Source organism: Dendropsophus ebraccatus, chromosome 2 (genome assembly GCF_027789765.1).
Source record: "Dendropsophus ebraccatus isolate aDenEbr1 chromosome 2, aDenEbr1.pat, whole genome shotgun sequence".
Taxonomy (NCBI): Eukaryota; Metazoa; Chordata; class Amphibia; order Anura; family Hylidae; genus Dendropsophus; species Dendropsophus ebraccatus.
Window position 1 is genome coordinate 143,451,688 of NC_091455.1, and position 18,715 is coordinate 143,470,402.

The following is an 18,715-nucleotide window of genomic DNA, read 5'->3' on the forward strand; positions in this document are numbered from 1 at the left end:
GGGGACGACATCTGGTTAGTCATCAGAAAGCTGGATAAAAACAAGAAAAAGTGTTATCAAATTATGTCCAGATGGTATATCGTCCCTAGAAAGCATGGAGATATTATGTGCAAAGCTGCAGATATGGACAACATAAAAAAAAAGATCCATTATGGGTTTTTTTCAACCTTTTGTAGATGATGTCATTGTGGGTTTGAAGTACAAAAACAGAAGAAAACAAAAAAAAAATCTTGTGATATACCTTTTTTTGCACTGTAAAAGACAACACGTAAATTATTTTTTATACCGATTCCAATTTTCCATGCTGTGATATTGTACTTTGATGAAATGGAAAAAACACACAAAAATAAACAGCTAAAATCTCTGCATGTAGATAAAGTATATCTTTTGTCATGAGATGCAATGATGATATCCTTGAAAAGAAATGTCTGGGAGCTGCTTATTACACTAACAAAATAATATTACAGCTATACTGTACAAAATGATTGTAGAACCAATGTTTATTAGCTGGCATAATACCATGAACATATGCTTTCAAAAAGCACAGACCTAACTGCATTGTAAGGATAGAGAAGGTGTGGGGAACCAGTCCCTGTATGGTACCCTAAGACCTGGAAGAGATGCTAGGAGACTGAACAAGCAGCACTGCCCCAGCATCAATAAGGCTGTATTCAGATCACGTTTCTACATCTACTTCAGGCTGTACCTCAGCATCCTGTGAAAGATGGGATGCCAACATGTAGCCAGATGTGTCCCTGACAAGTCCAAAGACTAATGGGCAGAACAGCATTTAATTGTTGGGTCTATTTTCTGAACAGAGTTAAAAAATCCACAAAAAAAAATCTATTTCTAAACAACTTTGGTTTCTTAAATGCTTAATGCAAAATGGACAATGACCAATATTAGACAACACTACATTACACAATAGTGGGTAGGACTCGTGAATTACCAACAAATGTTTCCTCTTATGCAGAGTTACATTTCGGAACTTCATAAAACAATAACTTTGAATTTGTTCACATAAAATCTAATCCTTTCATTAAATATACGTCAAAAGTATGGCTGGTACATATCTGGCAGAACACTCGGATGTATGACAATATGGGGGTGGGGGGTTTGGAAACTATTAGTGACTGTCACATAGCACCTGTCACTTCTGGAACTCTAAGAAATCCTGAACACATGGGGCCACATACTTCCACTTTGTGTGCGTAAATGGCTAACAAAAATGAGAATTTATTATTACTTCTATAACAGAACATACAGGAAAGCAACGTAATAACATGGAATAGAAATTACAGGTCTACTTATTGATAAAAATATATTTTTTTATCTCCCTAAAACAAATGCATCTATTGACTAGAAATCTTACCAAGATTATGATAAGGACATGGCAAATGCCTAGCCCATAGTAATATTCCAGGAACAATATACTGCTCAAATGCCATGTGAGGTATTAATGTGTGTTAAAGGGGTTTTCCATTCATTTTTTTTATACAGTAAACTGCCTTTTTTAGGAGTAATTGGCAAAGCATAAAGGCTGCAAAGCGGGCAGGCCCAATGGTGCATCTCTACATATGCAGCTGTGCCATTCAACGTTTATTGTTAGAAAACCCCTCGACACCAAGGATGTGCTAATGCATATATTTAAAGGTGAACATTACAACTCATGTCTCTGAAATATTTTTAAAGCAATTTACAGATTAAGTACTCTAAGTATTCATCTCCTAGATGAACAATGAATAATAAAGCAATGCCTTATTAGAAAGTGATTTATTCATCACCACGCTGCAATGTATCATAATTCATGAACTGTCACGGCTAGGCCTTTACTTTACAATAGTAAATTCATTAGCAAAGATTATTGCGTTCAGCAGTCAGCCATGCTGGACAGCTCCACTCACCAACAGAACAGTCAATTACCTTGAATTTTTTTAAAGTGCGACAAGATTGAAGCAACTGATGTGGAAAAGCATGTTCCCTTGGATTACGATAATTGGTTAAGTGACACAGAATGTATCCCCACCCAGGAGACACAAAATAGGTTATGAAAGGGAGATAAATATAAAGGCAACGTGAACCAAATATGAGTATATACTTGATGAATCCGATATTGTTCTACAGATAATAACAACCACTGCTTAACAACCCAGTGGGGATGAAAGTAATAATTGGAGGGCTTAATAAAGAAAGAAACATATGCTATGACTATAGAAGTCTTTTCAATCTTCAATGTGCATGGTTCTGAATGCGTATACTGAAAAATAGCAATCATTTGTTAATTCACTTCATATAGGTGTGATAACACATTGAAACAGTCGGCTCTGATCTTCTCACTGTGGTAGTACACATAATACAAAAGGTAATGTCTCCCCCATTGTGTTGGATTGTGTAATCATATTCATTTCATCTTTATTATGTGATCTATTCAGTTATTATAGTTGCAGGTACAAAAAACACAGCTACTTTAAAAGAGAACCTTCAATTACAAGAACAACTCCGTAACAGTTTTATCATCAAAATGACACGGCTCATGGTTAGAGATGAGCAAATACAGTAGGAGCAAAGCACCTTGTTCCTATCTGCATTCTGCTACGGAGGCTACGGGGCTTTGAAGTCTGCTCCACTCCGTGCCGCTCCTCCCCATGTGCTGGGAAAAGTTGGATACAGTTCTGGGAAACTGAGAGAAGTGTCCCAGGACTGGATCCATCTTTTCCCGAAACTCGGGGAGGAGCAGAGTAGACTTCAATGGCCACAGACTGATGAGCAGAATCCCAATAGGAACGAAGCGATTCGGTCCTACTGCAGATTTGCTCATCTCTACTTATAGTTTGTAAGTCTGAAAAAGGCCTATATCCATCCATATACAGTATCCTTGAGCAGACTGGGCTTATTTGTTCAGATTTTAGCTTACATTTTGTATGGTACGCTATGGTAGTACCTCTGACCAATGAGATTTCCCTTTGCAGCTGTCTTGTAGAATTTTCCCATTAAACACCATTGCTAGCTACACAGTCATTCGGTGTGATCTTTGTGCCCCAGGTCTTGTCTTAAATCTGCCAACTATTCACTATATAATTGACAATCTTAGTCTTTACACATTTGAAGCCTCAGGGAAAACTTGTCACTTACATGTGAAAACCTTCTACCAATGCTACCAAAAGAAAAATCCCTGCTAATATGGCCCCTTGGAGCAAAAGAATATTAATTAAAATGTAATACATGTCTTATGCCAATACAACATTTCTTATTGCGGCTAAGGACATCATGCAATAAATAATGTTTCCTGTTCTAATGCCAATAACTCTCTACAATGCTTGAAACTGCAGAAACCAGAAAGACTAACAGACTGCAATAAACATTCAATCAGTCTGACATTTGTGATTATTGGTATCTATTAAAGTGTGAATACTGGCTTTTACACAGCTGCCACTGTATAATCCTTTGTTCTCTGCTTTCTGCTGGCGACTAATCTCCCTCCTCCCATAGATTAGACAGGGCTCGACTGATGTCGAGATTTCCTGATAATGAGGGGGGACCTGGGGAAAGTCTTTTTGAATGCAGATAATGGCATATTTGCCTAATAAACCCAATTACAGTTTCTTAAAATCGCCTGTATTATTGATTTCTGCAAAAAAAATAAATAAAAAAATAGACAGCAACACTTTAATGGAAGCTTTCATTGGGTATAAACTAAAATGTATTATTGCTATCTATTGTATTTGGAATTATTTGTAAAACTATGGTAATGTATGCTCAACAATCAAAGGCTATGTTCACACAAAGTCAAAAAAAGAGAAACGGTGTCTGCTTTTTTCTATTTTGCAAAGATGTCCGTTATTGCCGTGATTTAATTGACTTCATTGCAATGCATTAAATTTAATGGACTTTTCAATAAAAGACACATCTAAATGCAAACAATCTAAACACTATAGGGCCATGAGGCCAAAGCTCACCTAAGCTGGTTCCCACTAAATATATTGGTTTTTAACTAATACAAAATATACATATTTACAGTGGTCTAAGTTTAAAAACGCACAACACCACTGTCTTATCTGAATGACATGTAGTGCTAGTGGGATGTCAGTCTAAAGAAGCTGCACGCTGCAGTGGATGGATCGGCCCTCCAAACAGCCTTTTTTGTTATTTTCCCTGTTCACTTTGGAATTCATTATTTTCTGGTCAGGATTCAGTTGTTTTTTGATGGTTGAAATAGCTTAGGGTGTTGCCGTATCCTCATCAGTAAAAAATCATTGTAAACCTAATGGAAAAAAATAGGGCCATCAAACTATTCATAACAGATTATGATAAATAGATCTTCACGTTGTTAATCAGAATTCAGTGTGCATTTACTAGGACATTTTATTAATTTTAAAAACATTCTAAAATAAAATGGTTTAATATCACCGGCCTAGCATAGATTATTTCCATTCTCATTGCCTGGATGCTGATTTTCTGCAGCTAGCATTGTATGAGGCGTGCTTAGAATAACCCCAGCACTTATCACACAGCATTCTAACTTTCCCGCATGGAGCTTCTAATCTTGCTGGCTGCGTACAAGAGATAATGCATTACATTATAATAAGGGCTGCCAGCTCTGTGCCTCTCCTTTCGTCTTTTCTCGTAGCTCATCATATCTCAGCACGTCAAGTAGAAAGATGAAAGCTTTATTCTCTGCATGATTGGGGTTTGCTGTCGACACCCTTTAGATCACTTTTAAGTAGTAGGTAGAATACTTTTCTGAGATTATTAGACTATTCAGGTACAATTATATAGCAGTCAAGTAGCCAGGGGTAAGTACATTAGGCTTATGAATTTGGATGTGGCATCTAACTATCCAATTAAATGAGTACCTGAAAGAGCAAAAAAAACACCTTTGGGGAGAAAATCTACAACTGGCATGTCATAAAAGCCAGTCTTGAATGCAGTCTTTAATGCGTTGGTGTAGAATTAGCCTAATTAATAAAAATGATGCATATCAGACTGTCTCCAAGCCATAAAATGTAATTAGGTAGGCTGAGACTTGTGCTGGTCTTTGAGACATTCTCTGACTTTAAGTGTGCGTTCACACTACGAGATTTGCAGCAGATTTGATGGTGCAGATTTAAAGTTGCAGTCAAAGCAAATCTGCAGCTTCAAATCTGCGCCATCAAATCTGCTGCACATCCTGTACATGTGAACCCTAAAGTTAAATTTGTCACATTATTGCTGGCCAGGCCTTCTCCCACTAAACTCTGACTTTTCTTGTCACTTGACTCTTTTTAAAAGTAAATCAAAAAGTAAGAAATCATCAGACAAATATGGTGTACCCCATAATTTGACTTTTTTGTTCTAAAATATTGTGCATATGGTGTGATAAATTTGCCAACTTGTCTTAAAGGGGTCATCCTCCAAGAAAATGTAGAGGTAACTAGATACTATAGTACTAAATATTTTTTTATTTTACAGTTTTCTGGGGCTGTATATGAAGGACTATTGTCTGTGTAGGAAGAGGAAGACAGGAAGACCTGAGCTTTGGTAAGCAGGGGGTCATAGTTAAAGTGAAGGAAATAATTATTTGACCCCTTGCTGATTCTTTAAGTTTGCCTCCATGCAAAATCTCACCTTGTGGGGTATCCTAGATCATGAGGAAGGTGAAAGATCGGCCTAGACCTACATGAGGCGAACTTGTTAATGATCTAAATGCAGCTGGGACCACTGTCACCAAGAAATCCGTTAAAAATGGGTAGCCGGGTCTTCCAGCATGAGAATAACCCAAAACAGACAGCCAAGGCAACAAAGGAGTGTTTTAGAAAGAAGCACATTAAGGTCATGGAGTGGCCAAGCCAGTCTTCAGATCTTAATCCCATAGAAAACTTATGGAGGAAGCTGAAGCTCCGAGTTGCCAAGCAACAGCGACCAAAATTAATCTTGACATGTGCACAAACCTCATCATCAACCACAAAAAAAAACTCTTGCCAACAAGGGTTTTGCCACTAAGAATTAAAGCAACACTATCAGCAGGTTCTTCCCAGAGAACCTGCTGATATGCCATAGTAGCTATGTATGTCAGTAATACATAGCCACTACTTTAAGCCCTCTCTGCCTCCGCACTGTTTGCGATGCCGCAGTCGGTCCAGCCTGCCCCCTCCCGTCCAGCCCACTATGCATATTCATAACGGCATAGTGGGCTCTGTACAGGACGGCTGCGCAGGGAAGCACAGGCAGCTCCTCGCGCATGCGCGAATCCCCCGAGCCACCGCCGATCCTCCCGGAGGTCCCTCAGGACGCAAGTATAAGATAGACATAGCTACTACGGCATATCAGCAGGTTCTCTGGGAAGTACCTGCTGATAGTGTCGCTTTAGGTATTGTTTGCCAGAGGGATTAAATACTTCTTTCTCTCTGCAAAATGCAAACAAATTTATATAATTTATACAATGTGATTTTTCTGGATTTTATTTGTGAGACTGTCTCATTGTTAAATTAACATAACCTTCAAATTATAGACTGGTCATGTCTTTGTCAGTGGGCAAACTTACAAAAATCAGCAAGGGATCAAATAATGATTTCCCTCACTGTACCAAGCGTCAGACTGCAGTGCGCTTCTAGGAAATACAGCTGCTTGAAGACCACATGGTCCACACTGGTGCTCACCCACAGAACATGAAGAGACTTCAGATGTCAATTCTTTGGGCAGACAGTGGAATTCCCTGGCGAATATCGCCAAGTCTATGGGATGGACGTACCTTCAATCGCGGCTGAGCAGCTGATGACGCTGCAGAGGGGGGCCGGCATGCGGAACAGCTGCAGCGAGACGGCCGGCCTCCCGAAGATTGCATCGACAGAAGACGGGGGTCGACACGCGTCAGGTATGTATAGCGCACCACACTTCCGGGTCCACGTGGGGAAGGGGGCGATTCACAGACGTAACATACATTACAAAGTTGTATAATTTTGTAATGTGTCTTATTCTGTGAATAATTGCTGAGCGCCGCACTACCCCTTTAATACATTCTGAAAGGAATTCTGCAGCTTCTTAATCTCTTTTTCATGTGTTTAACATATGTATACACAGAACCTCATTCAATAATTCAAATAAAAACAAACTTATTACCAGAAATGTTGCGTGCACCCTGCTATCTCAATAAAACAAGAGGCTCCATGTACTAAATATATGTAGAAAGCAGCAGCCATCTGACTGCTAAATTAATTACAAAATAAAGTGTTTGTGTTCTCCCACTATCTGTTGTAAAGCAAAAGCTATTTTCCAACTTTGCAAAACAACTGCTTCATGTTCTAAGAAATACTGAAGGCTTACAGAAAGCAGAATTTGCCTGACCTGAAATATACAATAATTAGCTCTTAGAAGATTTAACAAACAAATTACCAGTAAAGCATCTCTTCTATAGAAGGGGAATTAAAGATTGGTGCAAATTTAAAAGGGGTTTTCCAGCAAATTAAATTAATGGCCTGTACTCGGTAGAGGTTATCAATATCTGATCAGTGTGGTGCCAACACCTGGCATTCCTGTCAATCAGCAATTAGGCAGAGCCATGTTGCCCAGGATGTATACTGGGAGATGAGCTGACAGAATATATTATATATATATATATATATATATATATATATATATATATATATATAATTGATCATGTAGTTTTCTGTAGGAGTAATCCATATTAGTGATCATCATTCCTATACAGAGCCCTAGACAACTATTGTATATTTAACCATAATAGGGGTTGTTTTAGTGCCCAATCGGTAGAAGGTAGGCTATAAGGAAATAATTAGAGCACTGAAATTCTATCCAATCCAGAGCGTTTAGAGTAATAAAAATCCTGCATCTAGTTTTTCCACATCTAGCCTACTCTTAATGTCCCATAATGAGAATGTAAAAAAAAAAATGTCAGGATCTTTGCTATGGCACTTAAAATTTAACTTTGGGAGTCTCCCATTTCTCTTGATCATCTTTAAGATGTTGCTACAACCTGATTCTGACTCCAGAGATGGCCCTTCTCTCCATTTTACCTGGTTCATTACCTACGATTAAAAAAGGCCTACTGGGCTTTTTCCTCCTGGCTGCTCGGCAAATCATTCCTAGGCTGTGGCGGTCGACCACTCCCCCCTCTAGACTCATGTGGTCCGAGGCTTTTAGCGCCTTGATGCGAATGGAGGAGATAAGGGCGGACGAGCATAACGCGAGTAAGAAATTCTCCACTAAATGGAGGATCCGGATAATGTTTCAGTCCTCCCCTGAGATAACTAGATGGCTGGCCGGAGATAATTCCCTTGGAGGTACATAGTTCTCTGATCCGGTTTCCTATGATACCTGGCGGCTAGATAGCGATGGGCTACCCCACTCCCTCTCTTCCCTCCTGACCCCCTCCCTCTCTCCCCTTTCGCTCTTCTTTCCCTCTCTTCTCACTCCCTCCAGCCATAGCAAGACTCTTGGATGGCATACTAATAGACAGCATTATAACTCCTCTGCTCTTTCCCCCTTCCCTGGTACTTTCACACCCCATTTCCCTTCTTCCCGTACTCTATCCCCTTCATTGTGTCCAGTGTTTGTCGATGTGTACCTGTTTATCCCCATCCTCCTTTTTTTTCTTTTTTGTTTCGTTGTTGTCCTGTATATGCACAAACAATGTTGATTCATCAAGTGCCTACGGGGGTCTCGTATGGTGTTATTCTTTTTTTGTAGGTGTGGTCGGAGTGATTTGACGCCTCACATTTTGGTGGGCTTTAAGCGACATGTTATTTTACCAACTCCTGACCTCTCTTTTTTCCTTTTTGGCTTCTGTACCATTTAGTCGGCACTCGTTACCTAGCCGAAATTTCTGTTTGATGCATATTCTTTATATGTGTGTTTATTATGTAAACTCTTTAATAAAAATATATTGAACCATAAGATGTTGCTACACTATGACCGAAGTCATATGTGGTAAATTTAGGTGACTGGACAGGATTTAGAAAGACAGAGACTGTCTAGGTCTTACGGCTGACAGCCATGAGGGGTACACAACTTCCTGTAGAGCTCAGAGGCATGATTGTATGGAGGAAAAGAACTAGAGAAAAATATAAAGAATATCTGTTGCGCTGAAGGTTACAAAGATTTGGGGTGGGGGGTCTTGGTTAGAGAGGTCACTAAGAACCCAAGGGTCACTCTGGTTAAGCTCTAAACATCCTGTGTGCAGATGGGAGAAACTTACAGGAGGTGAACCATCACTGCAGCATTCCACCAATCTGGACTTTACGGCAAAATGACTACAAAGAAGCCTCTCCTCAGTAAAGGACAATTAAAAGTCTGACTATGTTTTTTTTTTTTTATTAAAGGAAACTCAGATTGTGACAAACAAGATTCTCTGGCCTGATGAAACCAAGACTTAATTTTTTACCCTCAATTTTAGAAGTAATGTCTGGAGGTAATTAGAGAAATGACCAACAAAACATCTCTGGAGAGACCTGAAAATGGTTGTGCAAAACCTTGTTGTATCATACTGAAGAAGACTGGAGGCCAGAATCACTGCCAAGGGAGCTTCAATCAAGCACTGGGTAAAGGGTCTGAATACTTAAGTCAATGCAATATATTACTTTAACATTTCAAAAAATTAGTAAAAATTTTCACATTCTCATCAAAGGGTACTAAGTGCAGAATGATGAAGGAAAAGTTTTAAATTTAGAACAAAGGCAGCAACATGAAATGTGACAAAAATGTAAAGGGTCTGAAGACTTTCTGAATGCATAGTGAATGGATTTGTGCTTTACGTGTTTAGGTCAAGCTGTCTTCAGGGATGGACTGCATCTACACAAGCTCACATCTGTAATTCCATATTCTGAAGTGTAAAGAGGGGACAGACACAGCACTTATACTAAGGGTGGTATTACACGAAGCGATTATCGTTCGAATAATCGTTCAATCGGTCGTATTTGAACGATTATCTTTAAGTGTAATAGTAGACAACGATTAAACGACGAACGATTGGTCGCTGGTCGTTTAATAGGTTTTGAATCTATTTTTATTGTTTGTCTTTTACACATCGTTCGCACATCGTTCGTTTGAATAAGATGTCGTTAGCCGTTCCCTGTTCATTCGCAAATTGAAAGGGGAGTGTTCTTGAATTTTGTTGCTCCAATATAACCGATAATCTTTCCGTGTAGTAAAACGAACGATTATTAGGCAACCGCTATTGCGATCGTTGGAGATCGTTTATCGTTAATCGTTAATTGAAAAAAATCGCTTCGTGTAATACCACCCTAAGACAGTGATGGCTAACCTTGACACTCCAGTGGTGCAAAACTACAACTCCCATCATGCCTGGGCAGCCAAAGCCAAATCTTTGGTTGTTCAGGCATGATGGGAATTGTAGTTTTGCAACAGCTGGAGTGTCAAGCTTAGCCATCACTGCACTAAGACAAAGTGGGGAGACCCTGAATGGGTTTGCCCTCCATTAACCACAGCACATTGAGAGATGCATCACTCAGGCAGCAGACCCAGGCTTTTTATATATTACATGGCTGCCATTCCTAGGGGAAAAATATACAACAGGCCCCAGTTTCCCTCTGAGCTAATAACTACTGCCCCAACTTCAAGGTCTAAGCTTAACAAAACAAAACCTTAAATAATGTAATTGTAACATAGCCTTTCTGATAACTCTAATAAGCTTAGGAACAATTCTTCTAAATCCACTGAATTCATAACAGAATAAGTTTATAGAACAGACATCTGGTATTATGCCCAGTGACATTTACATCAGCAGCAAGTCAAGCAAACGAACAAAAAAAAAAAAAAAAAAAGCAATATGCCACACACACACACGTGATCACACTCTATTAGGAGAGCATACATTAAAGAGCTGGCGTAAAAACACATGAAGATGAGGCGTTAGCTGATGGATGATTAAGGGTTGCCTTAATGCTAAATATCAAGATCAAGAAGTCTTAAAGAGTCACTGTCGTATTTTTTTGTTGTTGCAGAAATCAATAGTCCAGGCGATTTTAAGAAACTTTGTAATTGGGTTTATTAGCCAAATCTGCCATTATCTGCATGTAAAAAGCCTTTTCCCAGGTCCCCCCCTCCTTCCTCTTTCTCATCCACTCTGAAAAATCTGAAAATTGTGACTTGTTGCAGGAGTCGTCCCCTGTCTGCTCTAGGGAGAGGGGAGGGGGGAGGAGGAAGGAGGGAGTTAGCCGGCAGCAGAAAGCAGATAACAGAGGATTACAGGCACGGAGCTGGGTGACAGCTGTAATCCGAGCTCAGACAGGTCACTGGTGATGGTCAGAACAGATAACGGGTGAGGGATTTGTAGATTAACTCTTTGTTGTCCTGTTTTGGTCTTTTCTTTAGCTCTCTCCATAGGAGAACAATGAAGACAGGGGGGAGAGCTTCAAACTGCTTTTTCATGATAAAAATGCATTTTTCGGATAATAAACCTAATTACAAAGTTTCTTAAAATCGCCTGGACTATTGATTTCTGCAAAAAAAAAAATCACGACAGTGACACTTTAAGCATTTTACCCCAGGACATTTGTTTCACTATGCTCCTCAGCAGGCTCCATCAATCTAATAATTTTACCAGCATAAGGTGTCAAATCTTATGGCACCCCACCTGTGCCATCTCTTCTGACGTCTTTACTATAGAATTAAGTGAGCAGGTGAAAGGCGCATAGTGTTAAGTGACAACATCCAACATCTGCCTTTTAAAAAAATTGAAACATGCCATGTTCAAAAATGGCAACATCTTTGAGACAAACCTTGATATTAACTGATATATGAACATATGCAGTATCTATGAAGAAATCCACTGTCAGGAGTAGTTTCTTCCCCTGTGGGCACAGAGGATACAGCTGCCCACTGGAAACCAACTCTAGCACCTGATGACAGGAGGCCACAGGCTTGACATCTGTTCTAGAACTTTTCAATCTTTGTAAATGTCAGGCTATACTTCATATTTAATTGTACAATTTAATAAAGACAATATTCCTGCTATATCATCTTTGTACTAAGCGCAATAAAACTACAGTCTAATTTCTACATTAATTTATTTCTAATTGTAAACAGACCCCTGAAGTGTAGCAGTGACAAGTTGGGGAGGTAAGACCTGTATATACAGCAGTCTTGTTATACAGCTAACCTTGCCAAGCCTTGCAATTTTAGCTGGAATACTAGAAGAATGACAAGACCAAGCTCTATAATATTTGCACTTCTTTGTGCTAGGAATAGGCAAAAGCCATGTTAATCGAATATGTAGGCTTAAGGGTTGTGTTGAAATATTTATTTTACACCATGATGTATTTTTCATAAGATCTTTTACAAGAGGGATTTGTGGTCAAGGCACAGTAAAACACGGAATCTGGTGGCTGAAAGAATGCTTGGTATAAACAGAATCCTTTTTAATAGCCTGTATGGTATTAAGACGTTTTGAAGGGCCACTTGGGAACAGATAATTTAGTCCCCCGAGCTTGTTTTAAGGAAGATACTTTCACTTGATTTTGAATTCTAGTAGACATTCTGGTAGAAGATCATGTATTACGGTACATATGTTCCATCAATGTTTTATAGTAACCAAAAATGTACATGTGCCAAAATGACACAATCTTGGCCTCTATCAAGTAAATAGGGGTAAAGGAACCTGTTTATTGCACACACACAATAAAGTCTGTAGTTAGGGAAGCAAAAGGCCTATGTAGCTTAAGCAGCACTGACATTTATGTAACATGTCATTTTCCTATGACATGTTCCCTTTAAGATGTCACTGTGGCAAGGTAACATAGTATCAATGGCTGTTATCACTATCAGCAGCCTATCACTTCTAAGTGCTCAGGGACCACATTGACATCAAAGCTGCCATTCATACTAATATGAACATTTTGGATAGATTTGGGGATACGTCAGGACTAGAGAATAACTAGGGAAAACCCTCCCTGCTCCCGCTGGGGGAAGGATTGCGGGAGTTCAACCAAGCAATTAAAATGATTGAGCCAGGAGGAAGTATTGAGTACCTGGGTATTCAAATAGCTGCTGATTTGCTAAAATTTCGGGAACGTAATCATGCCCCTTTACTGAAGAAAATTAAATGTAAATTGGAATACTAAGGGAAGCTTTCATTAGCAATGGTAGATAGGATGGCTGCCATTAAAATAATGATCATTCTCCCACAAGTCCTTTATGTGCTGTATGCTTCTCCCATATGGATCCCCAAGAAATAGTTTGAAAGACTTAACGCCTCATCAATATTTTTTTTATGGGGAGGCAAGAAACCCAGATTTAGTTATGATGTATGGACACAGTCAGCAAATGAGGGCGGAATGGCACAAGAGCTTAAGAACTGGAGGCTCTCTCCAGTACTCAAGTATATTCTTGGCCAAGTAGAGTGGCATTTCACGGATGCACTGGAGGGAGTAGAGGCCAGGTTTGGGGATTATAACAAAGTGGTGAAAGTTACTAAATTCACTAAAGTTTGGAAAAATATTAGAAAGCTTTGTGGGTGTAAATGAATTTTTTCATTTACTAATTTATTGGGGAACTCATCACTGGAGGAATTTTTTAAAAATACAGGATACACAAATTTGGATAAACAAAGGTGTAAAGTATGTTAATTAATTTTACTGAGCAGGATGTTGAATTTTGAAGGAATTAAGGGGAGGTTTAGGTCGTGAAGTCCACAATTTTTATGGTATGCACAAATCAGGGATGCATACAGTAAAACTCAGAAGAATATTGGGTGGCAACAGGATTCACATTATCTTTTTGATTACTTGAGAGGGCCTCTAGCCGGGTTTGTTATTTGTGATAGTGTAGTGTCTGTATAAAACTAATAAAGAATAATTTGAAAAAAAAAAAAAAAAAAGCTGTTGATGTGATCAGTCACAAAACTATTGCATTTGGCTTAGAGAGGCAGTTGGAGCTGGAACAACCGTGAACCACAGTTCCATAGAATGGTATCAAACCAAGGGGAAAAAGATTATTCATCCAAAATCCTATATATGCCCTGTCAATTAATCCAATATCCTTTCTTAATATATTGATTGAATATACATTTGTATTAAATTTAAAGAATTTAAACAGCGGCCATTTAAATGGGCCAACAAGAAACCTATAAAATAAACAAGTGTATACATGCCCTTTATATTAAGGCTCAAACAGTAAAAGGACATTCATTTAAAGTGTGAGGAATTAATTAAGTCCAAGGTTGCCAGCATTGAGGTATTTTCTTGGTAGATGTTTAAACAGAGGACAGAGTGGTTTCATGATGACACTACAAATTAACTCACCTAACAACATATTTAAAAGAGGGAGTAGTAGGAAGTGTCCAAGACTGTGCCAAGGACAGTATGGCAGCAATTAGGATGTGATGGATAACAATTCTTACTGAAGAAGGAAATGTATTTAGTTGGAGGTCTAAGATCGCAAGTAAACAATCCATGGTGCTTAGAGATAAATATATTTCAAAGAAGAGTTTAAAAAACATGTCCTAGAATTGGGTTATATTAGGGCATGACCACCACATTTGAATTTGAGGAGCAATTGGGCCACAACCTCTCCAGCAAAGAGTGGAGTAATTAGGTGTTATATGGGATAATCTAGAGGGAGTGAGATACAATCTCATATGGATTTGACACATCAATTCAATACGGTTGATACATCTGGTATGTTTAACAATCCTACGAGTGCCAGTTTCAAATTTCTTGCTATAGTTTCTAGTAAAAAAAGAAACAAAAAACTAACTTTATCCCCTGATGACCTTTTGTGATCACTTCCATAATCTCCCTCTGTTCATTATGCTATGACCCCCTCTCCTCTCCCTGGGATGACCTCAGCGATGCCATCACTTAATCAGCCCCATGTTCCTGCAATCAACTTCCTGCGATTACATCCATGAGATCTTCAGGCCATGATCCCTTTAACATCCCTGTGGATAAATTGTCATGAAAACCTCCCTCTTATCCAGGCCTTGACAAAATAGGACATGGCAAAAAAATTTTTTTATATATATATATATATATATATATATATATATATATATATATATTTAATATGATAAAAAAAAATATCTGGTTCCCTTCGAAATTGTTGAGGGACAAAAGTCAATTTCATTGGTTTACAATTTAGCTGTAATTTATATTAAACAGGTGCCCCCAAAGGGGTGAATGCGAAGCAGGATGGTGCTGGTAATCATTCTGTAGTACCTTTCATCTCATATTAAGCGCATTTTACATTTCATTGCCATTCGAGTGATTTACTGAGAGATGCAGATACCCGTTCCACAGCACCTAGAGATTTATGAATGCAAATAGAAATTCAGCAGCACTGCTTTGTGCCCATTTTCCGGCTGATCAAAAGAAATGAAAAGCTTCAGACCTACTGAATATTTTGTCTCAGTAATAGCCAATAATAGTTTACTGCAAACTGAGGACTTTTCGACTATGAAAGTTACCACACTTGAAACTCTAGTCAAGGTCTTTAAGGAAATTGAAAACAAAGTAAAAAAATGATTCAAACTTTCATATACACTAATATTAGCTCAAGCTCTCTTAAAGTTAGAGATAGCAGTAGGGAAGGGGATGGATTTGAACAATGGAAATAATAGAAGAGCCGAATTCCATACATGAATATGCAAAAGAAGGGCCCGTGGAGCCTCATTAAAGAGTCTCGAAACACAGGTCTAGCCAGCTATCCCTCCAGGAAGGACCCAGTCAAGGGATGGCTCCTGTAGGGAAACCACCAAAACCACCATATTAAGTGGCTCTATAAGTCAATGTAATGACAAGGGAAAAACCAAGGCCAGGTATCCATCCATATTCAGCTGTTTCGGGGTGTTGCCCCTCATCAGTGTGGAGCAGAATTCTGGCTAGGTGAGAGAAATGCCTAGTAGAATTCCCTGCATGTCAGTCAACAATGGACCCTACTGAACTCAATGCAGTAAACCTGAGATCTTTTCGTAAAGTAATATCACAGTAAACTCTCTGCAAACAACACTTCTTCACACCGAAAGATCTGCGAATAATTAACAATGATTTTCCTGTCAGTACAAAAGAAGCAATACATCAGAAACACTTCTCATTTGTCATTTGGTCGCTTGAATTTGAATAAAGATTTCTCGCATGATAATTGTCCTGTGTAAAAGGTCCCTAAGGTTGACAAATCTGGGGGTTTTAATGTGTACACATAAGACAGCTTATATATAAGAAAAACTAAAAAAATGTATAGACTGCAAAAGGCAGATCATTAAAGATGTGTCTACTTTTGAGTTTCAGGTGGAAAGAAAGAATTATATGCTTCTCTATGCTATCCAGAAGCATCCTTTTCATACCTTGTTGAAGTCTTCAGAAGTTGCTCTCATTTCTTTCCAAGTCTTGTTCAACAGCTGGATGCAGATACAAAAGAATTCCTCAAAAGATCGATCATGTGTGAAGAACATGGGGTGAAAATCATTGCAGGTTTCACTAGCTGAAAGTAAAGAAACAAAGAAGTATATAAAGATTTTGTTGTTCAATTCTGCATGTGCTGGCCTTAAGAGGTTTTATGAGACTCTTAAATTGAAAGCCCAGCTGACTATAAGTTATCAATTTCAGACTTGTAGGAGTTCAACTCCTGGCATCCCCACCAATCAGTTAATCGAAAAGGGTCATAGCACTCAGGCATAAGATGCACGTGATACCAGAAGCCGCTAACACAAAATCTATATACCTATGCTAGACAATACAGAACACACCTTTAAAGCAAATCTGTATCCACTGACTTACCCCTCCAAACCACTGGTACCAATCGTTACATGAACTGAACTCCTTCCCAGATCTGTTTATTAAAATGCTAAGGGTGCCGGCCTTGGGGTAAAAATCATCTTTTATTGTACTGTAGCGGTGTCAATAAGGCAGAGCCTAGAGCATACGTGCCCTAAGCCTACAACACACCTTGATTCTTCTTCTCCACCCCCTTGGTTTCTAGTACAGCTTCCGACACTGATCTCTGCTGTAAAATGCTGGTTACTTGTGCATGCAGTTTAGCAATCCTAGATGGTGCACACTAGCAATCACACACTAGTCTGGAACAAGAATCACCGCCACATTATTGTCCCTACGCTGTCTAGGATTGCTATGGCGCATTCACAAGTAATCAGCGTTGTACAGCAGAGATCTGGGCCGGGGGTTGTACTACAAACTGGGTGAGGGGGGGGGGGGGCAGAGAAGAAGAATCAAGGGGTGTCGCAGGTCACAGGCACAAACGTTCTAGGCCCCACCTCACTTTACTATATATTTACTTATCTTGTCTGAGATTTGAGCAGTTATTAAGTGGCAAAACTTAGTCAGCTGCAATTCATGTTCCAAGCTCCTGATACTGTTAGCTGTTAGGTGCAGGAGACGCATGGTACCTTTCATATATCCATCTGTGCTTTTCTGTTGACATACCATTTGAGATTTATTTTTAGCATTCTAATATCCACATTGGAATACAGAAATGGGCTTCTGTCTTACACTGTAATCTCTCCAGTACAGAAATCCAGCCTGCAACAGCATGTCAAAAATGAATAAACATGAGGCACTGTAAAGGCCTGCAGGCGGTAAGGTGCAATCTGTTAGTCCTTCTTGTGACTCCAAAGCGATTTATTAGTGGAAACATTCTGTGCACACATCAGTCACAAACCTGAGGCTTTCATATTCACATCTATAAATAGAAGACCTCAAACTACCTTCGGCCATCTGATTAGGAGCATGCAAATTCTGCTTTCAAAACATAAGCATTTTTATCATCTGCTCCGTCCCTGTAAAGCACAACTGCCTACAATATTAGCGACCACACTGTCTAACTGTATCATGGATTGACAAGAAGAAAAAGATGTGTGTCCACATATAAAGCTTTAACCACTTCATGTCAGCAATACGGCTATACAGTGGTACCTTGGTTTAAGAGTAACTTGGTTAAAGCGCTCGCAGTTTTTCAAAATTGTGACTTGGTTTAAGAGCATTGCTTTGGTTTAAGATCTCCCTGTACTGTGTGGGAGCGCGAGTGGAGGAGGGGCATAGTCTGCATAGCGGGGTCTGCAGCACTGTACTCTGGCCCAGGAAGTCTCCCTCACCTTCCAAAACATAGCAGATCCACTTCAGGCTGGGGCTTACATCAGGGGACAGGACTGTGGAGGTAATCTCTCCATAGCTGTAACCCTTCTCTCCCCAGACAGAGAGTGCTGCTATACTGTGCTCAACCTATACCATGCTCATTCCTTCATGCTCCCTGCAGTCTCTGTCAGTCCTTGTATTTCCCATCCTCTCCATTACTGTGCAGTAACTTATAATATCACATATTCTGCTGTTTCTGAATGTTTCTTTCGTTTGTTTTACATGTTATTCAGAATAATAAATCATTATTTTTGGGGTGTGGAACCAATTGTTTGCATTTCTATGATTTCTTATGGGAAAAAGTGCTTTGGTTTAAGAGTGGATTTGGATTACAAGCACGGTCCCAGAACGAATTATGCGCGTAATCCAAGGCACCACTGTATACGTTCCTACTGCCAAGCCTTGTTCAATAGGAATGTGTATAAACGTTCTTGGGGAAAACTGATTTTATTGTGTGCAGGGCTGCACATGTTAAAGTAATTATTCCTGCATTAGAAAACCATGGCCACTTATTCCCAGAGACAGCACCACTCTTGTCTCCAATTCAGATGTGGTTTGCAATTAAGCTCCATTCACTTCAATATAACAGAGTTGCAAAAACCCACCCAAACTGTAGACCA

The 18,715-nt window shown here is 39.3% G+C and overlaps 1 protein-coding gene across 1 annotated transcript in view; it reads right to left on the reverse strand.

The window, feature by feature from the left end:
• Nucleotides 1-18,715, reverse strand: part of ELMO1 (engulfment and cell motility 1) — a 264,820-nt gene that overhangs the window by 72,576 nt on the left and 173,529 nt on the right. Inside the window, exon 16 of the mRNA XM_069958426.1 lies at nt 16,292-16,428. Within this exon, the coding sequence (XP_069814527.1) occupies nt 16,292-16,428 (137 nt within the window). The remainder of the gene's footprint in view (nt 1-16,291; nt 16,429-18,715) is intronic.